This window comes from Atractosteus spatula, chromosome 1 (genome assembly GCF_055471065.1).
Source record: "Atractosteus spatula isolate fAtrSpa1 chromosome 1, fAtrSpa1.hap1, whole genome shotgun sequence".
In the NCBI taxonomy this organism is placed as follows: Eukaryota; Metazoa; Chordata; class Actinopteri; order Semionotiformes; family Lepisosteidae; genus Atractosteus; species Atractosteus spatula.
In genome coordinates this window covers 59,049,072-59,073,790 of record NC_142706.1, presented here as the reverse complement: position 1 = coordinate 59,073,790, position 24,719 = coordinate 59,049,072, and the positions used below count along the sequence as shown (strand labels likewise).

The 24,719-nt window shown below is 52.0% G+C and overlaps 1 protein-coding gene across 1 annotated transcript; it reads right to left on the bottom strand.

Annotated features, from left to right (window-relative positions):
• Positions 1 to 647: 647 nt before the first annotated feature.
• Positions 648 to 24,719, bottom strand: espl1 (extra spindle pole bodies like 1, separase). The gene is made up of 32 exons (XM_088910565.1): positions 24,670 to 24,719; positions 23,997 to 24,098; positions 22,895 to 23,194; positions 21,537 to 22,316; positions 20,930 to 21,037; positions 20,579 to 20,699; positions 19,938 to 20,065; positions 18,399 to 18,592; positions 17,621 to 17,863; positions 16,868 to 17,012; positions 16,069 to 16,225; positions 15,281 to 15,420; positions 15,002 to 15,136; positions 14,501 to 14,620; positions 12,611 to 12,782; positions 11,975 to 12,103; positions 11,529 to 11,685; positions 11,172 to 11,281; positions 9,807 to 10,981; positions 8,910 to 9,366; positions 8,347 to 8,493; positions 7,392 to 7,626; positions 7,069 to 7,265; positions 6,583 to 6,710; positions 5,914 to 6,036; positions 5,618 to 5,770; positions 5,109 to 5,282; positions 4,634 to 4,738; positions 3,869 to 3,984; positions 2,888 to 2,971; positions 2,264 to 2,428; positions 648 to 1,515 (listed from the first exon to the last, which is right to left on the bottom strand). The coding sequence occupies exons 2-32, from the start codon at positions 24,075 to 24,077 to the stop codon at positions 1,314 to 1,316; spliced, it is 6,681 nt and encodes a 2,226-aa protein (XP_088766691.1). The 5' UTR covers positions 24,078 to 24,098; positions 24,670 to 24,719; the 3' UTR covers positions 648 to 1,313.

The following is a 24,719-nucleotide window of genomic DNA, read 5'->3' as shown; positions in this document are numbered from 1 at the left end:
CTGCAAGTGCTGCCAGCATGTGAAGTTAGCTCATTGCAACTATCCTGTATAAGGCACTGAGATAATTGCTTCCACAAACATCAGTGTTGATTTAGGTCACAAATAAAGCTGGCCATAGTAAAACCATCAATTTTCTAATCACTTCATCCAATTCAGTCACAGGGGAGCCAGAGCCTATCCTTGCAAGGCACAGGTGCAAGGTGGGACACACCCTGGTTGGGACTCCAGTATACATTCACACCAGTATCAGTTTTCCCAGAAGCCAATTCACCTGCCAGCATGTCTGTGGACTGTGGAAGGAAACCCTGTGAACCTGGGGAGACCATGCAAACTCCACACAGACTGCTCCCCAGGAATTGAACTCGGGGCCCAGGTGCTGTGAGGCAACACTGCTAAAAACCCCACCACCACACTGCCCTAACAGAGATCAGTTAAAAGAAAATCCACAGACTGCAACTCTAAAAATAAAATACACATGCTCCTGCATTGATTTAAGAGTGACCTGTTAGACCTCCAGGATAACAGCACTATAGGACAGGGGTGGGGCCAACCAAGGCATAAAGATGGAGACCAGTTTAAACTTCTGTATGGCGGTTTAGTAAAACTATACACTTAACAGAACTTTTTCAAAAGGAGACCAAACCATTGCAAATATTTTCTTTATTACATACTTTAAAAAGGAATGCAGACATTTCCGATACATTGTTCACAACCTTAAAATACATATACACAAAATGGTAGTTAAAAAATAAAAGCAAAAACTTTTGAGATCAACCATAAACATATACTGGCCTAAATGTCAGAGGATATCCGAGCACACACTTGTAAATATAAATAAAAGCACTGGATTTGGCTCTTTTTGGCTTGCTTGAATAAAGGCCAATGGGTTTGCATGAACAGTCTCAGGATAGTGAGAGATCCGTAACTTTGTCTTGTTGACTGAACACTTTCCTTCACTTGGAGACCGTTGTAAAACCCTGGGAGTTTATCCCAGCTCCTGCATAGTCTGGCATTTCAAACTACAGAGAAACAAATATAAATCCCACTGCACAGCCAATTTGTTCTGCTGCAAGTTTAACAAGCTATATTATCTCATAAAAGCAAATGAATAATTAATGGCGGTTTCCAACCCATTTTCAGAACATGCTTAGACAGACGTGGAGCTAATAAATTTCAAAATGTAGCTGCGGTTATTGCACTCAAGAACCCCACCCCCTCCCCCAGCTCCAGATAAAACCTGGAGAGATCAAGCGGATGTGCAGGTGGAGTCCAGACTCCCAGTGCTGGAACATGGGGAGTTACAAGAAAGGCAGTCAACGCAGAGACACGGGGAGACCGTACACCACCGGGGCAGCGCCGATGAGGTGTTTCAGCCGCGGCGCCTGGCGGGACGCAGTCATGTGATCCAGGAGGGGCGCCCCGCGACCGGCCCCCAGCCACAGCTGCAGGAGGGTCTTCATGAAGCGGTCGATGTCCCGGTCCGTCACATCCCACAGGTTGCCAAGGACCAGCGGGCTAGGAGAGATGGCAAGAATTGCTCATAACTAACATTTAAATGATGGGGATGGAGATGTACAGATACTGGTGGATGCAAGTTACCAGGGAAGATTCCACTGGACTGTGACAGACTAGAAGAGCAATGCCGAGAGCAAGGTGCTGTTAAATGACAGGTGGCGGTACCTTTCCATATCAACATGCTGCAATAGCAGGTGTACAAACTTATAAGCTATAACAGCATCACAAACATACAAGGTAACCATGGGCCAATGTGGCATCTTGCTGAAAAATGCCAGGGGCTGCCACCTGTTAACCAGCATCGCTCCTAAACATACTATTCATCCATTTTCTAACAGCCTAATCCAATCCAAGCAACAGGTGCACAGCAGGATAAACCCTGGATGGGACACTAGTCCATCACAAGATACGCACACACACCAGGGACACATTTCCCAGGAGCCAGTTAACCTACCAGCATATCTTTGAATGTGGGAGTAGATCAGAGCACCTGGAGGAAACCCATGCAAACACAGGTAGCACAGCAACTCCACACAGATAGTAGCCCAGGTCCATAATTGAACACAAGGCCCGAGCTCAGTGACCCAGAGATACTGACCACTGCGTTGCCATGCCGCCCTTAAGTTGCCCCACTCTTGACATGACATGAGTAGAAATCAAGTCCCACGTGCCCTTGTGTTCACAACAATAGCAGCCAACTGCTGGTATTCAAGTACAGCAGCAGCATGGAAGCGCGGTGCTCTCTCACCAGCCGGCCATGAGGTAGTTGAGAACGATGCCTGTGCCTTCCAGTTCGCCTCGGACCGCCAGCGCGGCGCTGCTGCAGCCGAAGAGGAGGGACACAGCGTGGAAATCCTGCCGCAGGACCGCCGAGCCGTCCAGGAACCGCGCCCCGGCCCCATGTCCCGCGTAACTGCGGAGGAGACGTGGGTGGTTAGAAGGAGCCCACAGAAGCACACCCAGGGGAGCAGGAACTGCTGCCTCCACTAAGCTATCAGAGATCATTTGGATGGTTCGAACAACCTGTATCTTAAAATCTTACTCAGCTGCTAACTGAGAAGTAGGACTAAACCCTACAGAGCTCCAGGCCATTGAGATCAGCAGGTACACTGCCCTGACACTCACACCGGGGCCAGTTTTCTCAGATGCCACCGAACCCACCAGCATGTCTTTGGACTGAGAAAGGAAACTGGAGCACATCGAGGAAACTCATAAAAAACATGAGCAGGACATGCAAACTCCATGAAGATACCAAAGCACCAAACGGAGAAAGAGAGAGAATGGGGAGGCAGAGACAGACAGACTCGGGAACTGGCTGCTAGCACACACAGAAATGCAGAAGGGTGCAGACTGCAACACTAGTGATACTCACACGTAGAGGTCCTGGGTGGAGAGGGCCTCTTGCACCTGCTCGGGGGTCGGGGCTCTGCCACACACACCCTGCCAGCCCTCCTCACTGCAGAGAGGAAGGTCCAGGCCACCAGTCAGGAGGAGGGACGGGGCAAGAGGCACACCGGTGGAGAGAAGAGAAAAGCAAGGTCAGAAAAAATGAGAGCTAATTAAACAATTCTGTGCACCATCTCCCTTTTCTCGTCTTTGCACAAGCTGTTTTTGTTTTTACACTTGCCGTCACAGATCGGATCCGGCCCAGTGGTCAGGGCTCTAATCTTAGCTGGAAGATGGCGGGTTCGAATGTTGATGTCGTGCAGTCATACTTTTAAGGGAGCTGAATCACGTTGCTCCAGTAAGATGCCCTGAGGAGTCCAACGCCAAGTCCATCCATCCATTTTCTAACCACTGCCTTCAACTGAGGATCGCAGGGAAGCCAGAGCACATTCCACAAAGCAGTGGGTGCAAGGCAGGGTACACCCTGAACAGGACTCCAGTCCATCACAGGGCACACAGACACACTCGCACCCGGGCCAACTTTCCCAGAAGCCAATTAACCTCCCAGGATGTCTTTGGACTGAGAGGAAACTGGAGCACCTGGAGCAAGCCCACACAGACAGGGGGAGGGACATGCAAACTCCATGAAGACAGCACAAGGAGTCCGGAATGTAATGGAGCAGCAATCCTAACCACAGCTACACTGTGCCACCCTCCCAGCTCCAAGTCATTTTAGAAAAATGTCAGCCACAATAAATGCTAGAAAACTGCACACATTAAGCCCCAATGGGCCTTCCACAGTATAATATGGGCCTGCTCCATTGAGCAGGCCAATAATATTGCTCAAGTGGGACCTGTGCATTGATAACAGGGCACCGCCCAGCTGCTCGCACTCCAACAGGGTCACATGGGCAGAGCCTGCTGGCGCTGGAGCCCGCGGGTGTGTGCGCCTGCAGCAGGCTCTCACCTGGTGAACCAGTCCCGGAAGCGCTCCTCGGTGCCCAGCAGGTTGGCCTGTGGGTTCAACACGTAGAACGTGCGCCGTGGGTCCACACCCTGGTTCAGAACCGAGCGTGGGTCCAGCTGGGCAGGGAGAGAGAAGCAGTGAGTGTGGGCCACTACAGCAGGCCGCTAAAAAAAGCCTAGCGCTGCCACCTGCGAAGTTTCCCTATTGACTCTGCGAGCTAGCGAGTACAGAAAAAACACTCCAAGACGCATCACCCAGAAGTTCTCATATCAGTCTCTGCAAATCCAAAACTGATTAATTGTACTGCACAAGACGTTTGGATAATGCAAAGCCAACATTCCTAGTGTAGAAAGACAATCATTCTTTCATCAGCAGTTTATATTCTACAGGCAGTTACTTTTATCTGCGAGAGAGACAAAAGTATTTTAAAGACTAAACTACAGCAAAATACACAATTTGACGAACTGCTTTAGTCTGTAATGAAAAAGATCTTAACCTGCAAGAGTCTCATGGGCTTCTTGTTCATAGCCCCTATATTATCCTTCCTACTTAACAGAGTACAGGGATTTTCTCTGACAGAGCAGTGGCAACATGCTTGCTTTATTATGACCATATTTCATAAAAAAGAAATTATGTAAGTCATTCTGGCCCTGTGGAAGTTTTTCCTTCTGAATGATTTTGCCAGAGAGCCCCTCACCTCTCCTAGGGTGTGTGCGTGCGTGTGGATCGCTCACCTCTCTCAAGGCGTGTGTGTGGAACGCTCACCTCTCTCAGGGCGCAGTGTGCCAGCAGGAAGTGCAGAGAGGGCAGCCGGGTCACAGCGCGGGCTCTCAGACAGGGCACACTCTCCCAGGGGAGCTTCTGCAGGTGCTGCACATACCAGCACACAGCAAAGGTGAGGGCACACATTGTCTTCCCACAGACTCGCATTTTATTGTGATCAGCGTTTCCAAACGGGAAGTCTACATTGCAATGGCATGTCCATATCATCCTTAGATTCTGTCCCCACATTTATAGCAAAACATGTCCAAAATGCCACAGTAGAACTCCATACAATGCACTCTCAAGGAGTGATCAGCAGCTTGAGCCCCCAACACTGGGGTTTATACAACAAGAACAGAAGTCAAAACAAGGTCAGAAAGAGAAACAGGTGTGTGGTCACACGTCTGCAGACAAAAGGCTTTCAGTACAGGATCCAGAACTCTTCCAATCTATGGTAGTATTCCCAGGATGCCAGTACCTTGTCCAGGATAAGGACGACATGTCCCTTTGGTTGGCTCTCCAGTTGGTCTTTCAGAACAGTGACGGCAGACTGCAGGAGGCGCTGTGCTTCATCGGGCTGCGTCGGACACAAACCCCAAGCCAGCAAGCGCAGGTCCGAGGGGGAGAGGAGAGGAGCGGCGGTCAGCACAGCCTGTAGCACAAGGGGAAAGCAGGGAGTAACCAGAACTCTCAGCATTCAATTCAGAGATCCAGCAAAGCTGGTGATGGACTTGGACCAGGGGTATCAGACAGAGCTGAGCTCTCCAGAACAAAAATCAAACCCTGAAAGTTTCTCCATGCAAACATTTTTCTTATTTCTAATCTTCAATAATTCTCTAAAATGCATATAAAAGTTGGCAAGGATTAGATCATAAAAGCACAAGGGCTCAATTAAGTAACAGTAGTGCTGTAATGGAACCAGAAGACACCAAGCTCTTTGGAATATGGACTAGACTGTGGAAAAAGTGGATGCTTGTTGACCCTGACCTTCAGCAAGTCTTCGCTGCTCTGGGCTCCACACTTGGAGAGTGCTTGATGCAGACAGGCAGCCTGCTTGGCCACCTCAGGGTCCTGAGAGTGGGGCAGCAGCAGGCCCCTCCAGCAGCTCAGCACCTGCTCCTCCATACTTTCCAACAGCACCTGGAGTTAGAAATGAGAGACAGGGAAGGGGGGCAGGGGGACAGCAATCAAAACCAAACCATCAAAAGAAAACCACAAAAAAAAGAAATCTGGGGGACCAGATCAATGGGAAGATATGAAGGCTGATCCGTTCCCCCTCTCACCTTCATCCTGCCATCCAGCAGGCGGCGCCCCTCCCACCACTCCGCCTTGTCCGTGACGTTGCTGAGCGCCTTCTGCTCCTGCTGCGTGGCCTCGAACTCCCGCAGCAGCGTGCCGATGGGTCTCTGGGAAAGGGCACACGCAGGGTCAGCACCCGCGGGAAAACACCCCACACACACACAGACACACACATGCACGCACACGGCTAATGAGGTAGGTCTGCGCTTCACTCATGTATGAAAATGCCAGACACAAGTCCCCTGGGGAACAATTTTTAAGGACACGGAGCTTCTGTACATCTGAATACATCACATCTATTGCACAAGCAGAACACAACAGACACAGTATGTCACACATACACAGTTCTCACAGCATAATCGGTTTACAATGACATTTGAATTAACTGCTTTAATAGATGAGAGAACAAATTAATATTTGTATCGATTTGATCTGCATTTGAGAGCCTTAAAACGTTTGCCAGGGGGAAGAGGCTGATGCATCATGGTTGGTTCAAGAACTGTCTGCAAGAAGGAGTGTTGCTTTACTCCCTTGAGTTTCACTGCTGTTTGGACAAGACAGGTGATTTTTTATCTTAACTGGACCACTAATTACCAGACCACATCACTATACTCGCGGGCAGTGTAAAGACGGTTATATGTGTGGGCACTGACCCGACGCTGCGAGGTGGGGATGCGCACGGTCAGTGGGGGGGCATCTCTCTCCAGACGGGACAGCAACACGGTGTCGCCCCGCTCGCTGGGGAGCACGCTGGCCAGCGACAGCAGGCACACCGTCACTCCTGCGCAGAGAGGAGCAGAGGGTAAAAGGCTTGCGTTGCTGTAGGGAAGCTGGATTTACATGCCACTGAAGAAACCCCAATTCTTTATTTTTAGGCAGGAAGCCATCCTCAACGCAGGCCTAACTAAGATCATAAAGAGGGAGAGAAATGGCCGAGATGGAGAGGAGGGGAGAAAGGTTAAAAAAAAAGGAAGGACATGAGGAACCTATGACCGTAAGGAGTTAACCTGTTAACATTGTCTGTCCTCCTTTCTTTACTGCAACAAAAATCTCCAGCTTGATTCACCAGAGGCGTGTGGTTTACTGAGGAGAGTGTCTAACAGACGGGAGGCTGGGGAAAGGGAAGGGGCTTGTTTTACCAGGAGGGATGCGCTGCAGCTGCTCCTGAAACTTCTGGCAGTGGCCCTGGGGGAAGGCTCCGGGCTCGAGACAGGGGAACTGGAAGATGTGCTCCAGGTGGGCGAGGCGCTCCAGGGAGGGGTCTCCTGACTGCTCCCCCAGGCAGAGCTCCTGCAGCCGCTCAGCCAGGTCAGGCCCCGACGCCTTCTTCAACTTCCTGTGGCCACGGAGCCCAGAGAGACGGCGGCAAAGAGGCAGAGATCAGGAGCACAGCGGCAGTGGGAGAACAACACAAAAAAGAGCTGGGATAGCAGAGGAAGAGAGGAGGAGGAGAGGGTTGTACCGCTGGCGGCTGTACAGATGCCGGCCCATGCTGTGCCTCGCGGTGATGGCCAGAGACTCGGCGTGCAGGAATGCGGTGGCCAGAGGCAGGGCGTCGCCGTGGCACAGGGCCAGCAGGTGGCACACCCGGGCGTAGAGGGCAGCCGGGGGGCAGTGCTGCACGGACAGGAGCGTGGCGCGCAGGAGAGCCTGCACCGCAGCCATGGAGAGACCCTCTGCAGGGACAGACAGAGAGACTGCGGTCGCTAGAAGATGCCAGCTTCGGATCTGCCAGCTTGACTGCGGGCACTGCATTGCATTCAAGTACACAGTATTACAAAATGTTTACAACTGGGGAGGAATTTTCAACTTTGTCTACAGTGATAGGCAAGAGCAGCCCGTCAAATCTCAGTAATATAGAAGGCTCTTTCACTGACAGCTTTTATTCTAGGAACCACTGTACTGCCATCTGGGTCCTGGGTTTAATGCACGGGTCTCCATCCCTGGTTCTGGAGAGGCCCAGTCCAGCAGGTTTAAGACATAACCATTAAAAAACTTTCAGATTGCAGGAAAAAGTGCTTCTATTCAGTTCAAACATTGATCAGTTAAGCAGAATATTTTGATTACTAGAACTGGATTCAAGAATTCAACGGTTTATTGCCATGTCAATAAAGTGGACTGGAATCTTCCCCAGTGCTGCCCCAATAAATACAACAGAAACAACAATTTTACACTTACACCCTTCTAAGTCCTTAAGTACTATGGTTTCTGTAATTGTGCAAGGTGCCTGCTTAATTGATCAACAAATGACAAGGTTTCCCCATCTTGAAATGAATTACCATGTATCAGGTCTCACACAGTCCAGCACTACCTGTCAGCTTGCTGGGGTACGCAGACATGTACTGCGGCAGGTCTGGAACAGAGTGAACTAGACAGCATCGCCAAGTTAGGCGCCACCAACACCCCCACCACCTTACCTGGGTTAATGCTGGGGAATGAGGTACTGTGGGTCACCCCTCTGGTGGCCTCGCCCAGCCCATCCCTGTCCCTCTCGGCTCCCAGATCCCGTCTCAGGACCTCACGATCTCCGTCTGGGAGGCCTGGATGCCAACCTTGCCGCCTGCCTGTCGAGAAAACATCTGTACGGCACAGTGGTGCAGTGGTTAGCAACGCTGCCTCGCAGTGCTGTAGCTCAGTTCCTGGGGTGCTGTTTGGGTGGAGTTTGCATGTTCTCCCCATGTTCATATGTGTTTCCTCTAACAGTCCAGGGTTACTTGGTTCTGGGACAACTGGCCCTGACGTGAGCGTGTGCGTTTTGTGTTTGTGTCTACGGTGTGGTTAGAAAATGGATGGATAGATAAGACAAAAGTATACCATCATCAATATACATCTTAAGCTTTTGAATGCTGAAGTTCATTAAAAAACACTTGCAGGTTTATTGGAGTAATATGATATGTAGTAACTTTGCAGAAACCTTATTGTTTATTTTTTATACACCCAATTGACCCCTCTGTTTTCCATCTCTTTCTCACTTCCTCACCAGATGTTTCCTGCTCCTCTGTGTCGGATGCTCTGAGCTGCTCCAGACTCATCTCTAAGTCCAGCAGCTCCTCCTCTCCTTCTTCCTCAATGGTCCTCATCTGTTCTGGCTCAGGAATCCCTGTCGAGTCCACCATCCTTCTGGCCAGCAGGGCGGCGCCAGAACGAGTGCTCTTTCTTGCTCTCGTCTCCCTCCTGGTGGCAGGTACAGCCTTGACCGAGTCCTCAGAGGAGGGGGAGGATGGAGGCAGGGCGGTAGAAGGCGTTTTTGAGGCCGGTACCCGGCCCGGTCTCTTCTTGCCCGGTTTGTCAGTGTGAGAGAGCGGTTTTGCTTTCCCATCTTGGTGGGGCTCTTTGGCACCCCGTTTCTCTCTTGGCTTCTTGCTGGCGAGAACATCCTGCTTCTCTTCCTGCACCTCTTCGGCTGCTTCTGTATCACTTTCATCACTGAAAACCACCTGGAAATCAGAGGGAGGAAAAAAAAATTTAGAAAATTAAATTTTTGATGACATGACCAACATTGTGCTGTGCACATCTGCAAAAAGTCTGATCGCCAAGTCCATGTCAAATCCTGTCTTAAAGCAATGGCACAGGCAATTCCCCAGTTGCCACGACTCCCTGAGCTGTTCTCAGCCAGGCTCCGTGGCGACATTCAGGAGATGCAGCTCCAGCTGGAGAAGGTGCCTGCAAATGGCTGGGAAGCTGCAGAGACTGTGGGTTTGCCAGGAGCAGCACCACTTCGACCACAGGGACACGATGCAGGATTGCCACTTCGAAGACGGGTCCGCCTCTGTCCTTTTCAACTCCATTCAACGCCAACAGAAAACTGGCAGAAACCTCAGCAGCAAAATCTGCGGACAGATCCCACAATGCTTCCTGCTCTCCTAACCCTCCTCACCTTAAAGCGTGACTTTTTGTTGCGTCTGGGAGCGGCGGGCACTGGCGTCGCCTCGTCCTGCACAGGTGAAGACTCCACGAACACCTTGAACTGCTGCTGGGTCTTGAGTCCAGGCCGGGCAGAACCACGAGAGGCTCCTGCCCTGGGACGGTGCGTTTGAACTGGGGTGCCCGGAGCTGGGGGCGAGGCGGGCTTGATGGAGATGTGTGGAAGCTCGCCGTCTATCTCATCGAAGGAGTACGGCTCTCCAGGCGTAGAGGTCTTGAAGCTTGGGACCACAGGTTTTTTAGAGGCAGGTGTCTTTTTTGCAGAATGCAAGGTCTTTCTGGTTTTGGGTGGAGCCAAAGCAACGTTGCTCCTCCCTTTAGCCTTCTCGACAGGCAGGGGCTGGCTTTGGACTTCCCCCTCAGCTGGTGGGGTCCAGGCCCAGGCCGGGGTGAAGAGTTCCTCTGGGCGGCAGTCCCTCTGGGCAGCCAGGGCACAAATTGAGGCCAACGCTTTGGTGGCAAGCAGGCCGGCACGGAGGGGCTCCAGCTCAGGTGAGCTGGCAGAGGCCAGGAACTTCAGGCCAGCCTCCAGGAGTTCCCAAGTGGCTGTGGGCTTCTCAGCCCGCGATTCCAGACTGGAGCAGGCCAGGCGCAGGTAAATCCTGCCCACTAAGTCGTGAAGATAAGTTGGAGTACAAGTGGGCTTCTTCTGGGTGCCCCTACAACACAGCCGAGCCAGCGCAGCCCCCAGCTTGACGGTCAGGTTGCTGCAGCGAGACAAGCCAGCCAGCAGCAGCTTGCGGCCGTCACCTTCCCCCTCCTCCTCCGCAGAGCGGGAGTACAGCTCAGCCCGGGCGGCAGCCCAGCGCGCGACCACGCGGGCCAGCCCGGGGTCGGAGCAGCAGGGGCAGTCGCAGTCGGAGCCATGGGCCAGTGAGGACAGCAAGCCCTGGGCACGTGGTCTGAGGGGCGGCGACGAGGACAGGCTCCACTCTCGCACGGCATCGATGGCCTCACGGGGGAAGGGGCACCGGCTCAGGAACCGCACTTCATCCTCCTGCTCCTCCCCAGTCTGCCGCTGTAGCGGGTCCTGGCCAGAAGGGGGCACTGCAGGGTCCTGCTTCTTCACCTTCCGACCTTTCCTCGGTTTGATCTTCACCTCTTTCTTTTCCGTCTTCCTGCTGAAATCTGGAGGAGAGCAAACGTAAAGTTATGCAACACAATGAGAAAGTCAGACCTTCATTTTACCTTAACAATAATCTATCACCCCCCCATCTTAATCTGTCCTTTTTAAAAGCTTAACTCATGAAATAACACACTATGCTCTGCGAGCACCCAACAGACAAAGTGCCAGAGAACATCCCCCGCCCAGGCTGACCAGCGCAGTGCTCCAGCAGCTCACGGACTTGCTGCAGGTCCATCCCACTGGGCTCGGCCTCCCCCCTCTGCAGCTCCAGCTCCGCCTTCATCACCAGGAACTCGGCACACCTGCGCACACACACGCGGGGAGACGGGGATGCAGTCAGGGAACAGCAGGCCGCATAGAAACACGTGGGAAGAGATCAGTTTGTAAAATGCAGCACCTTTCTTTTTTTAAAACAAACTGATCTCCAGTTTCCAGAAAGAAAGCCCTCAAAACGTTTAACTGCTGAGCTACTCATCTCACCATTGCAGTCATGCCCACAACCTCCTCCCTCTTCCACCCCTTCTCTCTCCCTCCCCCGTGGAGACTCACTGGCGGAGGGTCTGCAGCTTGGTGGTCAGGCGAAGAGCCTCCAAACACAGGGCCTTGGCCTCACAGGTGGCTCCAGCCTGGCTGCTCAGAGAGACCAGCCGCTGGGAGCAGCTCAGCACCTCGGACAGCACCTGCCACTTCTGCAGGAGGTTCTCCCCTGGGGTTGGGGGCAAGACGAGGAGAGGCACAGAGTCTCTGTCAGCATGACAGTCACCCGTCTCGGGCCAAAGTCTCACTCTTAATGGAATCTATGAGCTTGTAATACAGGATCAATTGTCCATCAACACATTGAATTTCAGAACACACTGGTTAACGTGCCCTGCCTCTCTGGGCAAACAGCAGGGAATTCTCCCTCTTCTGCCCCTCAGAGAGGGGACAGGAGCCAGCACAGCTCAGCTAAAGAGGGCAGGCCTGTTCTGACAGAGTCCCATCTGGGAAGGTTGTACCTTGGTCCACGAAGCGCGTCTTCGTCTGGAGCTTGTCGGTCCCGAGCACCCCGTTCCCCAGCAGGGTGACCACAACACTGCACAGCAGCTTCCTGCTCTCGCTGAGGGCCACGCCCGGGGACTTCCACCCTGGAGAGCACAGCGACACACACATGGAGGGCTAAGGGCCAGAGCTCCAGGCCGGGGTTTGCTTGTCTGCACCCCTTGCACACTGACAAGTCTTCCCAACATAATATTTTGATCATCACGGGAGCAGAAAACAACGGACGAGAAAATATGCAACAAATGACATGGTAAAGCAAGAGTGGCACGGTGGTGTAGCACGACAGCCCTGGGCTCAATTCCAGATCTGGGGTGCTATGCGTGGAGTTCACACATTCTCCCCGTGCTCGTGTGGGGTTCCCCCAGGTGCTCTGATCTGCTCCCACAGTCTGAAGTAGGTTAATCGGCCTCTGGGAAAATTTGCCCTCGTGTGAGTGTGCGTGTCTATGATTGTCCTGTAGCAGACTGGCCTCCCGTCCAGGTGGTACCCTGCCTAGCGCCTGTTGCTTGCCAGGCCGCCGCAGCGCCGGCTCCCCTGCGGCGGTTAGATAATGGGCGGACTGCTCTGGTCCCAGTAGGCCCTGTGGTACATACCGTACGCGGTCACTCTTTGGCGCAGGCGGGGTGGCAGCGTGGAGGTGGGCAAGCTCAGGAAAGTGCCCACAGTCTGCAGGGCGCTGGCTCTCAAGAGGCACCAGCTCTTGGTCTGTTTCTGTTCTGCCAGCTCCTGCAACACCTGCGTCAGGTGAGACACGCCTTCCTCCACCTGCAGGGACACAATCGAGTTCCACTCAGAGCCTGCTCTTACAGCTGGCCTGTCCTAGGGGCCTGAAACTGGCTCAGGATGGAATACATCAAGCACACTATTCTAAATAAGACCAGAATTATCTGGATGTTTACAGTTTTTTCTTTTGTGCAAAATGATACAGGTTCAAATGCAAATGTTAAAAAGTCAAATTCATTAAGTTTAAAGGGGAACTGCAGTTCCAATTTCTCACACTGGGTATGAAATCCTGGTAATAAAAATTCATTGTTTCATTTACAAAGGAGCAAGAGTACCAAAAAAATTGTAACAAAGCGGTCCTTCCTGCTCACTAGTCCCCATAAGCAAAAATGGAAACGGTCCTAATCCTTTTTTTACTTTAACTCATGTATACACAGTGCCACACTGTCAATCATTTGGCAGTGCAGAACATGGTGGTTGTACATAAAACAGGATCAGACCAGCAGAAAGTCAAACTGTTTCCTTTTCCATGGGATATTCACCTAGCCAAGAGATGGGTAATAAACATGAGCACTGAAATAGGTCCAAACATTAAGTTTCTCAGTGAAACTCAGTGAGATTCAGTGTGATGGACAAACAATCAGTACTGGTAGCGCAGCAGACGTCACACCCCAGAAATGTTCAATCGTGATCTGCTTGTAGAGTTCACAAGTAATATTTGTTGGCAAAACCATCTCAAAGTCAACATTTTGAATTCAATTCAATTGCACTCATTCAAATCGGCAGTCTAGATAAAGTATCTAAAAACATGTCACCTTGTATAAGTCTGTTTCATAACATTATAGATAAATTAATATAATAGCAGAATTCACTTGGTCTTAAGCATGTACTTTATTGCAACAGAAATAGATTGGTTTTTAAATATCGTCAATTTGAGATAGATGTATATTGAAATTCTCCCTGCTTTGGAGTTTATAGAATTATGAAGCCTAACAGTTTGCGATATGAAAAATATTTTCATTTCAGATACTGAATCAAAACGTGTGCTCAAACAGGGTTCCATTCGTACAATTTTCACCCATAAAAAGCAACAGATAAAAAGAGAATACAGTGAGAAGGCGATATTAGCTCTTGATAAAAACAGATTTTTTTCTATTTTCATGATTGAAGTGATTCTTTTCATGCTTAAGACGTGTTAAGATGTGCATTAAATATGGTCTTATGAGCAATATTTCTATTGGAATAAAAGGGGCGTATTCACAAACAGGCTTGTTTACAATGCAATAGAACCATTTCACATCACTGGAGGTTTTGTTGCCTCGTTCTGACCCACAGACCATGACAGCAATATGGCGCTGTGTATACCTGTGATGTAAACTGGAGATTCGACACATTACTGCGTACTTTGTACTTTGATTGTGGTTTGAAATGCACTCAATGATTCTTTATAACTGTGAAATGTAAGAAAAGAGTACTGCAGCTCCCCTTTAAGTTTGCTTAAACCCTGGAACCTCTTTCATCTCAAATTTAGCACTGCCCCCAAGCAGGTGTAAACACACGAATTGAAATTGATTTAAGGTAATGAAAGCATTGATTAAGTCAAAGTCATTTTCAGATCTTCTTGCTGAAATATGAGCTTTAAAATTCCTGGCGTTTCCAGCAGATGTAGGATCTCCGCCTCAACCGGAGCCCCTGACGCACGTACACAGCCCCTGTTTTTTAGAAAGTTAACCCCCAGCCCCTCCACAACACTGTCTCACCTGACCGGTGGCGCAGCACAGCTGGCTTCTCAGCAGCTGGCGCAGCAGGTCGAGCAGAGAGAGGCCCTCGGTGCTGGCATCCGCTGCCGACAGACACACCTCCGCCTCCTCCAGGTGGGGCTGCAGCCAGACACACACACACACACAGGACCCGCTAAATCTGTCGGCCGCCACTCAAGTTTCAACTACAAAAACACGTCAAGGTGCTCTGCAGGCCCACGGTGCAGGTTAAGAAAACAACTCAAGCTTAAATCATTGGGTGAAAAGCATATCCCGTACACCAAGTGCTACAACAGGATACAAAGAAATAAGAGACTTCAGTATCTGATGGGCCGCAGAGTAAAAACTGAGAAGTTGGCAATTTCACAGATTTGCATTGGGACAACGTTAATGTTCTATGACAAATCTGTGAAATTGCCAAACCAAACCTCTGTTTTCACTCAACAGTTTTAAGTTTAAGTACATGAAGTTTTCCAGGATTCTGCGGCGAGGGGGAGTTACCTGTGCCAGGTTGGGGGCACCGATCTCCAGCAACAGCTTAGCCGTGTTGCACAGGGCACTGGCAGAGCCGCGGGCATCACCCAGTCCTCGCGAGAGCTGGGCAGCCAGGAGGTAGCTCTCTAGAGCTGGCAGCACCTATGAGAAAACACAAGACGGACCGCCATCAATATCAGACTGACAATTCAACCCACGTTCGGGTCTATCGCTACACGCAGCTTCGGGGAGAGTGCGAAAGTCTCGCAGGGTGGGAAACAGCCTGCGGAGAGAGGGGGCACGTACCTTGCCCATCAGCCTGTACAGGGCTGCCATGTGGTGCAGGGCAGAGGCTGTCTGCTTGGTGCTGCGCACTGCCGGAACAGCCCCTCCGGCCAGCAGGGAGCACCACAGCTCCAGGGCCCGGTCCAGAGGCTGTGACTGCTCTGAGAAAACAGAACCCCACAATGTCAGGCCAAGGCTTCTGCCAGCACCCGCCCTCAGTCTCACCTCAGCTGGAAATAAAGGGATTCTGCCAGTCTTCCGTACTGCCCTCCCCACGCACTCGGGACAAGTTACGTCTTGGCTGATTGCAACAAGCCCCGGTTTCTGGACAGGGCTCCCTGGGGCCATTCCTCACCCGAGAGGACGTCAGCTTCACTGCTCCTCGTGGGCAGTGCTGGCAAGAGAAATCCATCTCTCCGACATCCCTGCACTGAGCCCGACAGTTGCACTGCCAAGACCCAGTGACCCCTGTTGGACTAATCCCAATCCCGCCCCTTGGAAACCCACAGTCATTGTCAGAGCTGGCTCTTTCCAGTGCAAGACGACAGCTTGTCAAAGGACCCCTCAAAGGGTGGGCCGCATTACCTCCAGCACAGGGCTGCGCATGCTGAGCTCCCATTAACAAACTTTAACTGCACCACTGGTTGAATTAAGCAGATCACTTTCTGCCTAGGTGTTAACCTACAAAAACTTCATTTTTTTAGAATTTGACAGTGCTTTAAAGAGTAAGTTTCCCCAGCTCTTGGAGACTTCAGTTGCTCTAAAAGGGATGCTGTGGGGGGCTGGCCAGCAGGCGTCCCCCAGCTCACCGCTCTCGGCCACCAGGTTGAAGCGCAGGCCCTCGTAGATGAGCTGGCTGTCCTGCTGCTGGTCCTCGTAGTCCAGGTCATTGTGGCTCGGGGTCCCGGCGCAATTCTCTCCCGCCTGCTCCTGTGCCGCACGTAACCTCTGGTCCGTCTCCAGCGCCTGGGGAGGGATTTAATAAGTCGGGAGGGACAGGAGGACCACAGTGAAGCACCAAGGATATAGAAGTACACACATAGACACCGATGGAAAACACCCATCAGCATACTCACAGCTGCACAGATGTTTATATACGGCTGCGCGCAAAGGTTTTAATTGTGCAATATAATTTGCAGAAAGGCGCCCTGTTGAAGTTTGTATCGTGTAGTCGAGGGTGTGTCAAACCTCTTTTCACTTAGAGACTCACTGAAACACACCACATAAAACTTCTGCACACAGCTGTAGCACAGATCACAGGTCCCAGGGCCGACAGAGAGCACTTGAAAACAAAGAGGCTACCAGGTCCTCAGCAGAGGCGTGGACATATAAGGAATGAAGCAAAGAGCTCCAGGTTGTCAGAAGGCAACAGGAAGCATTGCCATGCCAAGCGCAATTCTGTCAGTAAAGCCTTAAGGAATGGTTCTTACAGAGTGAGGTGGGGGAGTGTTTACAGGCTGTCTTTTGCCATCAGAAAGGGCGGACAGGGGGACGGGGGACGGGTGTCTTTTGCCATCAGAAAGGGTGGACAGGGGGACGGGGGGCGTGTCTTTTGCCATCAGAAAGGGCAGACAGACGGGGAGGCCGTGGCAGAGCTGCAGAGCCCACCTCTTGCAGGTTCTTCTCCAGAGTGCAGATGTACAGCCAGAGGGAGGCCTGCGCCCGGTCGTCCCGCAGCCGGTCCCTGTTCTCCGGGGTCTCAGGCTGCTGCTCCAGCAGCCTCAGGGACTCCTGGATGGCATCCATCGCCGAGCTGCAGAACGACCCATACAAAGCCATCAAACAAAACGGAAATTAAACTTTCAGACACTCTTGTCCACTGACCATCACTCCTGGCCCTGCAGGGCCACCGTATCTCCCGGTTTTTACTCCATCCTGGAGTCTGAACTTGATTTGAACCCATTGTTCACTTAACTGGTCTGCCAAGTACCTGTACCTGCCTCCAGGTCTTTACTCAGTGGGGATTATAAATTCCCTTGAAAACCTGAGAAAAAGCGCTGCCATTCGAAATGAGGGCTAAAAATTGCATACATGGTCTTGGACAGTCAAGTGCCGACAAGCTGTCCAAGGGATAGGATTCTGGACCTTGAAACAAAACCGATTCAGTAAACAGAGGATGTAGGGCATGTGGGAGAACCTGTCAAATTCAAGCAGAGTGCCAAAACACACTTGTGCAAGTGTGCAGCAGAATGGGACTTTTTTCCTATTGCAACATCCCAGTTTAAAAACCACCATTCATACATGTGTAGAAATGCAACAGTTGGCCTTCCTTTGACAAGAGAAGTAAGGATGATCTGAGGAGTTGGCCCCCCTGGGATCCGACTCCTGACCCCGAGTCAATCGCCAAAGCCCCCCGCTCACCAGTCCGTCTGGTCGGCCAGGTCGTGGTAGCAGAGGACCTGCGCGAGCTCGCAGAGGTAGGCGGCGCGGTCGTGCGCCCGCGGGCTGCCCTCGTGGCAGATCTCGAGCAGGTCGCACAGGGTGTTGTAGCGCTCCTGCGCCGTGTCGCCCGCCACGCCCCGGTACGCCCGCAGCTCCTCCTCCAGCAGGGCGAGGAGCACGGCCTCCGCGGGCGCGGGCGTCCCGAGCCCGTCCTTCAGCGTCCTGCCAAGGGGGACAGATCGTTCAACACGAAGGCGGACTGCAGTAAGGTAACCAAATTATACTTTAGGCAAAAATAGAGAAGAAAAAAAAGGACATCATCCATTTTCTGATTCTTCCAACTCAGGGTTGCAGGAGAGTGGGAGTCTATCGAGGGAAGCAACAGGCACAAGGAGGGATACACCCTGAATGGGACACCAGTCCATCACAGGACACACACAGACACATTCACACCTCACACCAGGGCCCGTCCAGACACACTCACACCAGGGCCCGTCCACCGCGGGCCACACACAGACACATTCATAGCAGGGTCAGTCTATCACAGGACACACACACAGACACACTCACACCAGAAGCTATTTAATCCATCAGCATGTCTTTGGACTGTGGGAGAAAAGCAAAGCACCTGGAGAAAATCCAGGCAAATACAGGAGAACATACAAAGTCCACACAGACAGCACCCCAGCAACTAAGCCCAGGACCCCAGCGCTGTGAGGCAGCAATGCCAACGACTGCGCCAGCGTTGTCTCCTCACCTGAGCCGTATCTCCTCCATGCCACTGCGGGCGGCATCGGCCTTGGTTCTGACCCACAGGGAGATGGGCTCCGCCATGTGCTCGGTCACCTGGTCGCCCAGCGCCCGCAGCCAGGACACCACCCAGTCGAGCGCCTGCTCCAGCTGCCCGCTCTTCCGCGAGCTCTGCACGGCCACCAGGAACGCGCGGTGCAGCTGGGGAGAGCACGGCACGGGGAAACCACATCAGCCCCACGCATTCCCATTGGGGAACAACGCCATCGGAGAGGCACGAGCCGCCGTGGGATTTCAGAATGCACGGCTTTGTTTACAATCGGAAGCTTCTTTTTAGAGAACAGCCCTCAACATCCTGCACACAATTTAAAGAGGGGGCTTATATAAATACAAATAATGTTAGGCAAAATAAAATCTTGTCCCAAAATAAGGGAACTGCACTAGCATTTCTCTCCATTTCCTCCTGACCTTTACAAGTCATGGCCTCCTAATAATCCCCATCTATCAACTGGCTTCATCACTCTGTTCTCCTCCCCACTGAGAGCTGGTGTGTGGTGAGCAGACTGGCACATCATCCAGGTGGGGCTGCACATGGGTGGTGGTGGAGGGGAGTCCTCATTACCTGTAAAGCTCTTTGAGCCAGAAAAGCGCTGCCATATAAACGTAAGGAATTATAAGCCATCCTGTCCGAGTTGAGAAATGCTCACTACCCAGCTAGCTTATCTTATCCCTGCCTCAGCCAGTCGCTCCGTACGGATGATTACTAAAACAGGCTAGGATGTTCCAGCGTGTAGGCATAAAACGTCTGCTGGGAAGACAGCAGGGTGGCAAAACAGAACAATGCAATACTAAGGATAGTAAGGATTGCAGGAGAACATCTTGACGCTTAGCAACAGTCAAGAGAAAACATGAGATGCCTCCGGTTGTGCAAGCAGAACGGCTCTCACAGAAAAGTGATTGTTTCTCCATGGCCACAGATGACAAACACCCACTTTAACTCTTCACATTCATTCCTAATACAGGACAATTCGCCATTCTACAATACAGGCACACACAGGATAGTAATAACCACTGGATGGCAGATTTTGAACAAGTTGTGCACCAGTGCACCTGACTGCAGTATTTATTCTATGAATTTTAGTACAATTGTAAAATCCTACAGTTACAGGCCACAAGAAGTGAACCATTTAAATTCTGAACAGAGAAGACTACGAGGGAACCCGGTTCAAGCAGTCAAAATCCTCAAAGACACTGACAACAGTGAAACATGTACCAGAAGACATAAGTAGCTCTATCCTGAAAAAACTGGACGATTCTTTTCACAAAGAGTTGTGGAAGTCCAAGATAGGCTTTATCCAAGAAAAAGACCAACACCAAAATAACCACAAGGGCTCTACACGGGCTGAATGGCCATATCAAACTGGCAGATTCTTATCTAACAGACTTTTCGGTCCATCCCAACACAGCAGAGGGATACACAAGGGCAGGAATCATGCCAGGAACTGGAATGTCCTCGGCTACTGGTATCCTAGGGGGCAGCCCTCACCTTGTCCTGAGGCAGAGAGAGGCCGGATGGTCTGGCCAGCTCCTTGCACAAGATCTCCACCAGAGAGAGGGCCTCGGAGTACAGCTGCTGGTTGTACAGTCCACAGGCCAGGGTATTGATGCAGCTGACTGGAGAGGACAGAGAAAAGGACATTCAGGGGACAGCAGCACACAAGCTAGCACAGAGGTTTAAGAGTGGTGCACAGCAGCAGTGGGCCCTGTCCAGAGGAGACCTGTGGGGGCAGCAGTGCTCAGCAGTGTTTTGTGCTTCAGGCTCCTGTGCAGAGGGGTTGAGGGTTCACATCCCAGCAGGGGGATAGTGCTATACCTCACCCAGATTTCTCCTGCAAAACCCAGCTATAGAACATCTTATCAAATCTGTGTGCAAAAGGGCAGGCGAAGGCTAAACCAACAGGAACTTCAGCCAAATTACTGAAAAAAATGGGGAAGTTGAATGTGGGAAGATAAACATCCTTCAAGCATGTTTACTGTACCAAGGCTACATATTTGTAATAGGCTTATACATTTGTACACTAAATGTGATAATCAAGAGTTTTTTTCCCGCAACCACCAACTGGAGACATCGGCACAGAGATGAGAGGTAAAACGGGGCATGATTGAGAGAACGAGGGAGCAAGTTACCAGCTTTAACGAAGTACTCCCCTCTGTCCGATGGAGAGAAGCCCTGTTGCTCCCCCAGGAGCCGGCCGGCTGCTGCCCGACAGGAGAGCACCACCCTCCTCAGGTCCTCCCTGTCCTGCAGCTGCACACAAACACACAGGGAGACCGAGCCGTCACTCCAGCCTGACACACAGCTGTGCTCTTCATTACTGCCATCGGCACAAGGGCAAAATGAAAGTGGAACAGCTCATGCTGTTGTGCAATGGGAGCCAAACTGGATTGCCCAGCGGCCTCCCAGTGCTAGCTCCCCTGCAGGCACTGCCCCACCCCCGCCATTTCCAAACCCAGCAATCCCCCCGACCCCCCCCATACCTGTGAGGCCAGCAGGCTGTCGTAGGCCAGGAAGAATCCCTGCTGGAGACTCTGGAACAGGACCTGCTGGAGAAACTGATGCTCTGGCTGCCGAACTGCCACCTGCGCCTACAGGTCACAGACACAGAAAGCACATGTGAGGACAAGTCAGTAAGGCACTGTGGCTAAGGATCTGTGCCTGTGGCTGGAAGGTTGCCAGTTCAAATCCCATGGCCAGCAGGGGAATCCTACTCCGTTGGGACCCTGAGCAAGGCCCTTAACCCCAGCTGCTCCAGGGGTGCTGTACAATGGCTGACCCTGCGCTCTGACTCCAAGCTTCTCTCCCTGTCTGTGTGTCTCAGGGAAAGCAAGCTGGGGTATGTGAAAAGACAAATTCCTAATGCAAGAAATTTATATATTTTATATAGCCAATAAAGTGATCTTATCTTATAACCAGCCTCACCCCACATAGAAAACACAAGGACCTTCCAGCATTTTGCAGTGTATAATTGGTGCCTGCTCTTTTTCCTGCGTTATAGGGTCGGAAGAGTGTGCCATGTGGACTAAGAAAATAATATTCCAAATTAGGAGGGTTGCACAAAGACAGGACGTGGAGATGCACACTCACGCTGTCTAGGCGCTTCTGCAGCAGCTCCTGGTAGTGCCCAGCGAAGGAGAGCCAGCCCAGCAGCGCCGCACCGCCCATCGCCTGCCCCCGCTTCAGCCCGGTCTCCAGCGCCCACGCCACCAGCTGGCACCCCTCCAGGGCCATGCGGCACTCCTGGTCGTTGGCGGCGGAGGGGAAGCCTCTCAGGGCGCGGGCGCACTCCGCCAGGTGCTGGCTACACTCCTGCCCGGAGGAGAGGGCCTGGTGCACGCCCAGACCTCGGCCGGCCAGCTCCAGCGTCAGGCCGAGGTGGGCAGCGTCCCCGTGCCCTTGCAGCTGGCCCCTGGCTTGCTCCAGGAGCGCTGCAGCTCGCTTCCAACAGCCGGCCTTACAGAGATGCTTGCAGACGTTAAGCACAATCTCACACAGCGTGGCCCCTGCCCAGAGGCAGCTGGGGTCGCCCTGGTCCTGCCTCGGCCCACGCAGCTTGTGCAGCAGGGGGCGGAGCAGGAAGCGCTCGCTCTCCTTCACCAAGATGGCGGCCGCCTTCTCCTCCAGCGGGCTGCAGAGGGCCTCGTACTCCACCATGGCGGCCTCGCAGTGGCGCGACACCAGGCCGGGGGGGCTGCTCTCTGGAAGAGGCTGGGAGGGCGGAGATCCGCTACCGAGGAGAAGCAGGAAGCCGACGGCCTGCATGCGGCCGCTCAGCCTGGCGCTGGGGTCCTTCTCCGTGCCTTCACCCCCTGCGGCCTTCCAGAGCACCGCAAAACAGTTGCGCACCAGCACCTGGAGATCTTCAGACTGGGGAGGGAGGGGAAAGAGAAATATTTTCAGAAACACACCCCATAGCTGCACAATGTGTAAGATGTCTGTTAGTCCATCCATTCATTTTCTAACCGCTTCTTGACAGGACTCCAGTCCATCACTGCACACACTCACTCCAGGGCCAATTGACCCAGCAGTGCGTCTTTGGACTGTGGGAGCAAAATGGAGCCCCTGGAGGAAACCCACACAAACGCAAGGAGAACATACAAACTTCACACAGATAGTAGCCCAGGAATTGCACCTAGGGCCCCAGAAACTGGGAGGCAGCAACGTTAACTACTGCGCCACCGTGCTTCCCAAAAATGTTAGTCTAGGGGAGCAAATCACAGGCAGACAACCACAGCCCCCAAGATACAGGGCCTTTTTTTATCTACGCCCTTGCTACACAATCCAACTGCATGGGCATTAAAATGGACAAAAGAAAACATCAGTTACAGCCATCTGGTGCCTTGACAGTCAAACACCCCAAAAACATCCATTTTCTCCAAGAGCAGACGAGCCCGTCCACCTGCGGACAGAGACGTGCTGCGGCACAGGACAGGCCTCGTCCTCACCTCTGCAGCGGCGGCCAGCCGTCGGGACAGCTGCTCCCCGAGCCGGCTGCAGGCCTCCCGGGCGCCCTGGGCCGCCAGGTTCTTCAGCAGGTGGAAGAGGATCTTCTCCACGTAGAGCAGGGTCTGCTGGGGGCCCGCGGCCTCGTACCCGCGCAGGGCCAGCTCGGCCAGCGCCGCCAGCCGGCCCAGCCGCTCGGGGTCCAGGGGCCCCGCCCCCAGCTGGTGGTTGCAGGCCCTGAGCACGCGGTCGCACACGATCCGGAGGCGGTCCCCGCCGAGGCCCGGCCCGTTTATACAGCCCTGCGCGAGACCGAGAGACAAGACCGGAACCAACCTCAGCATAGCTGGTGCAGGGATATCAGAAGAACCGCCACCAGCCTTCCTCCCTTAAAGGGAAGGGCCTGTATATTAGAGCCTGAAATCAGCAAAGCTAACACAAAGAGAGGCAGGACGAGCTACAGCCGAGGACAGAGGGAAGATCCGGCCTGGTGAGGCCGGTGTAATGAAGGACACAGACACAGAGAGACATAGCGGATGTAAACCATTATTATGCTACAGTTTTAGTTAATCAAACATCCATCCATTTTCTATCCACTTCTTCCAACACAGGGTTTAAGGGAGCCAGAGTCTATCCCAGCAAGCAAAGGGCACAAGGCAGGGTACTCCCTGGAGAGGACGCCCAGACACACACCCACACCGGGGCCAGTTTTGGCCTAGAAGCCAATTAACCCACCAGCATGTCTTTGAACCGTGGGATGAAACGAGAACACAATTTTGTGAAGGACTGGGAACTAGAGGGGTCATTCTGGCCATGACTCTCAAATAAAAAACACAATACTGTGTTTTTGTACTAGTTCTGCTAGCTGGTTTTTTTTGTCGTCTATTAAGGCTGCACTAAAAGCCCCAAACCTCCATCACATCAGCCCACACTTCCACATGTTCAGACTTCCAGTCCTGGGGTCAAGCATCCTTAAACCAGACCCCATCGCCACTCAGTAAACTGCACCTCCCCTGTCAACACAACCCTGTAGCACCAGAAAGAGCGGGTCTTTCTCGCAAGTGCTGTTCCACGCTGCCTCGGACAACGTCTTTCAGATCTCACCTCCACCTGGGCGTGCAGGATCTGGATGTCCCTCAGACTCCCCGTCTGCTTGATTAACTCGTCCACCTTCATGCACTTCATGGCCGCGAAATGTCCTCACAGCTTTCCGTACAGACAGCAGGAAGTCGAGCGTAGGGAAAGTAAAAAAGTTTTATTTTTTTAACGAAAAAAGCTCCTCAGGCGAACATAATGCCACAATATGAAATGAGTGTAGGACAGCAGGAACCCTGTGTTATTGCTGGCTTTAGACTTGCATTGATCGGCCATTGAATCGATGTGTGTTTGAACATAATGTGTTGTGAAGTTCGGCACCCAGTAACCGAAAGTTTGAGAAAGAGTTTCAAATTAAACATAGACGCGTTGACAAATAACTAATCTCAGTCACGGAGAACTTACAATGCCTTACTTCAGCCGATCAAATTTTATTCATGACGAGCCAACACAAATATCTGTACCGGAACGAAGATACCATGTTATCACGTCTCACAGGCAGTTTTCGCGCACGTCTTCGTACAATACCACTTCAAACTTCACAGAACAATATCAGTCTTGTCACCCTTAGTATAAGTAAAAAAGCCTGCAGCCGTATTTCTTTAAGACAAGATTCATATCTTGCTACAATTTTATAAAATACTGAAGACTGTAGAAAGCAATTTTGTCGAGTAGCACTTACCATGCTCCAGAGAAAAAATACTAAATTTCACGTTTCGCTCGATAAGGATG

What these genes read in the sequence shown, in the direction of transcription:
- espl1 (XM_088910565.1), bottom strand. Translation starts at nt 24,077, where the DNA reads ATGAAGTGCATGAAGGTGGACGAGTTAATCAAGCAGACGGGGAGTCTG. An exon ending in TCTCTCTGCCTCAGGACAAG is followed by an intron (nt 18,593 to 19,937) that starts GTGAGGGCTGCC and finishes TGCTCTCCCCAG; the next exon opens with CTGCACCGCGCGTTCCTGGT. An exon ending in CATCTGTACAGCCGCCAGCG is followed by an intron (nt 7,266 to 7,391) that starts GTACAACCCTCT and finishes CCGTGGCCACAG; the next exon opens with GAAGTTGAAGAAGGCGTCGG.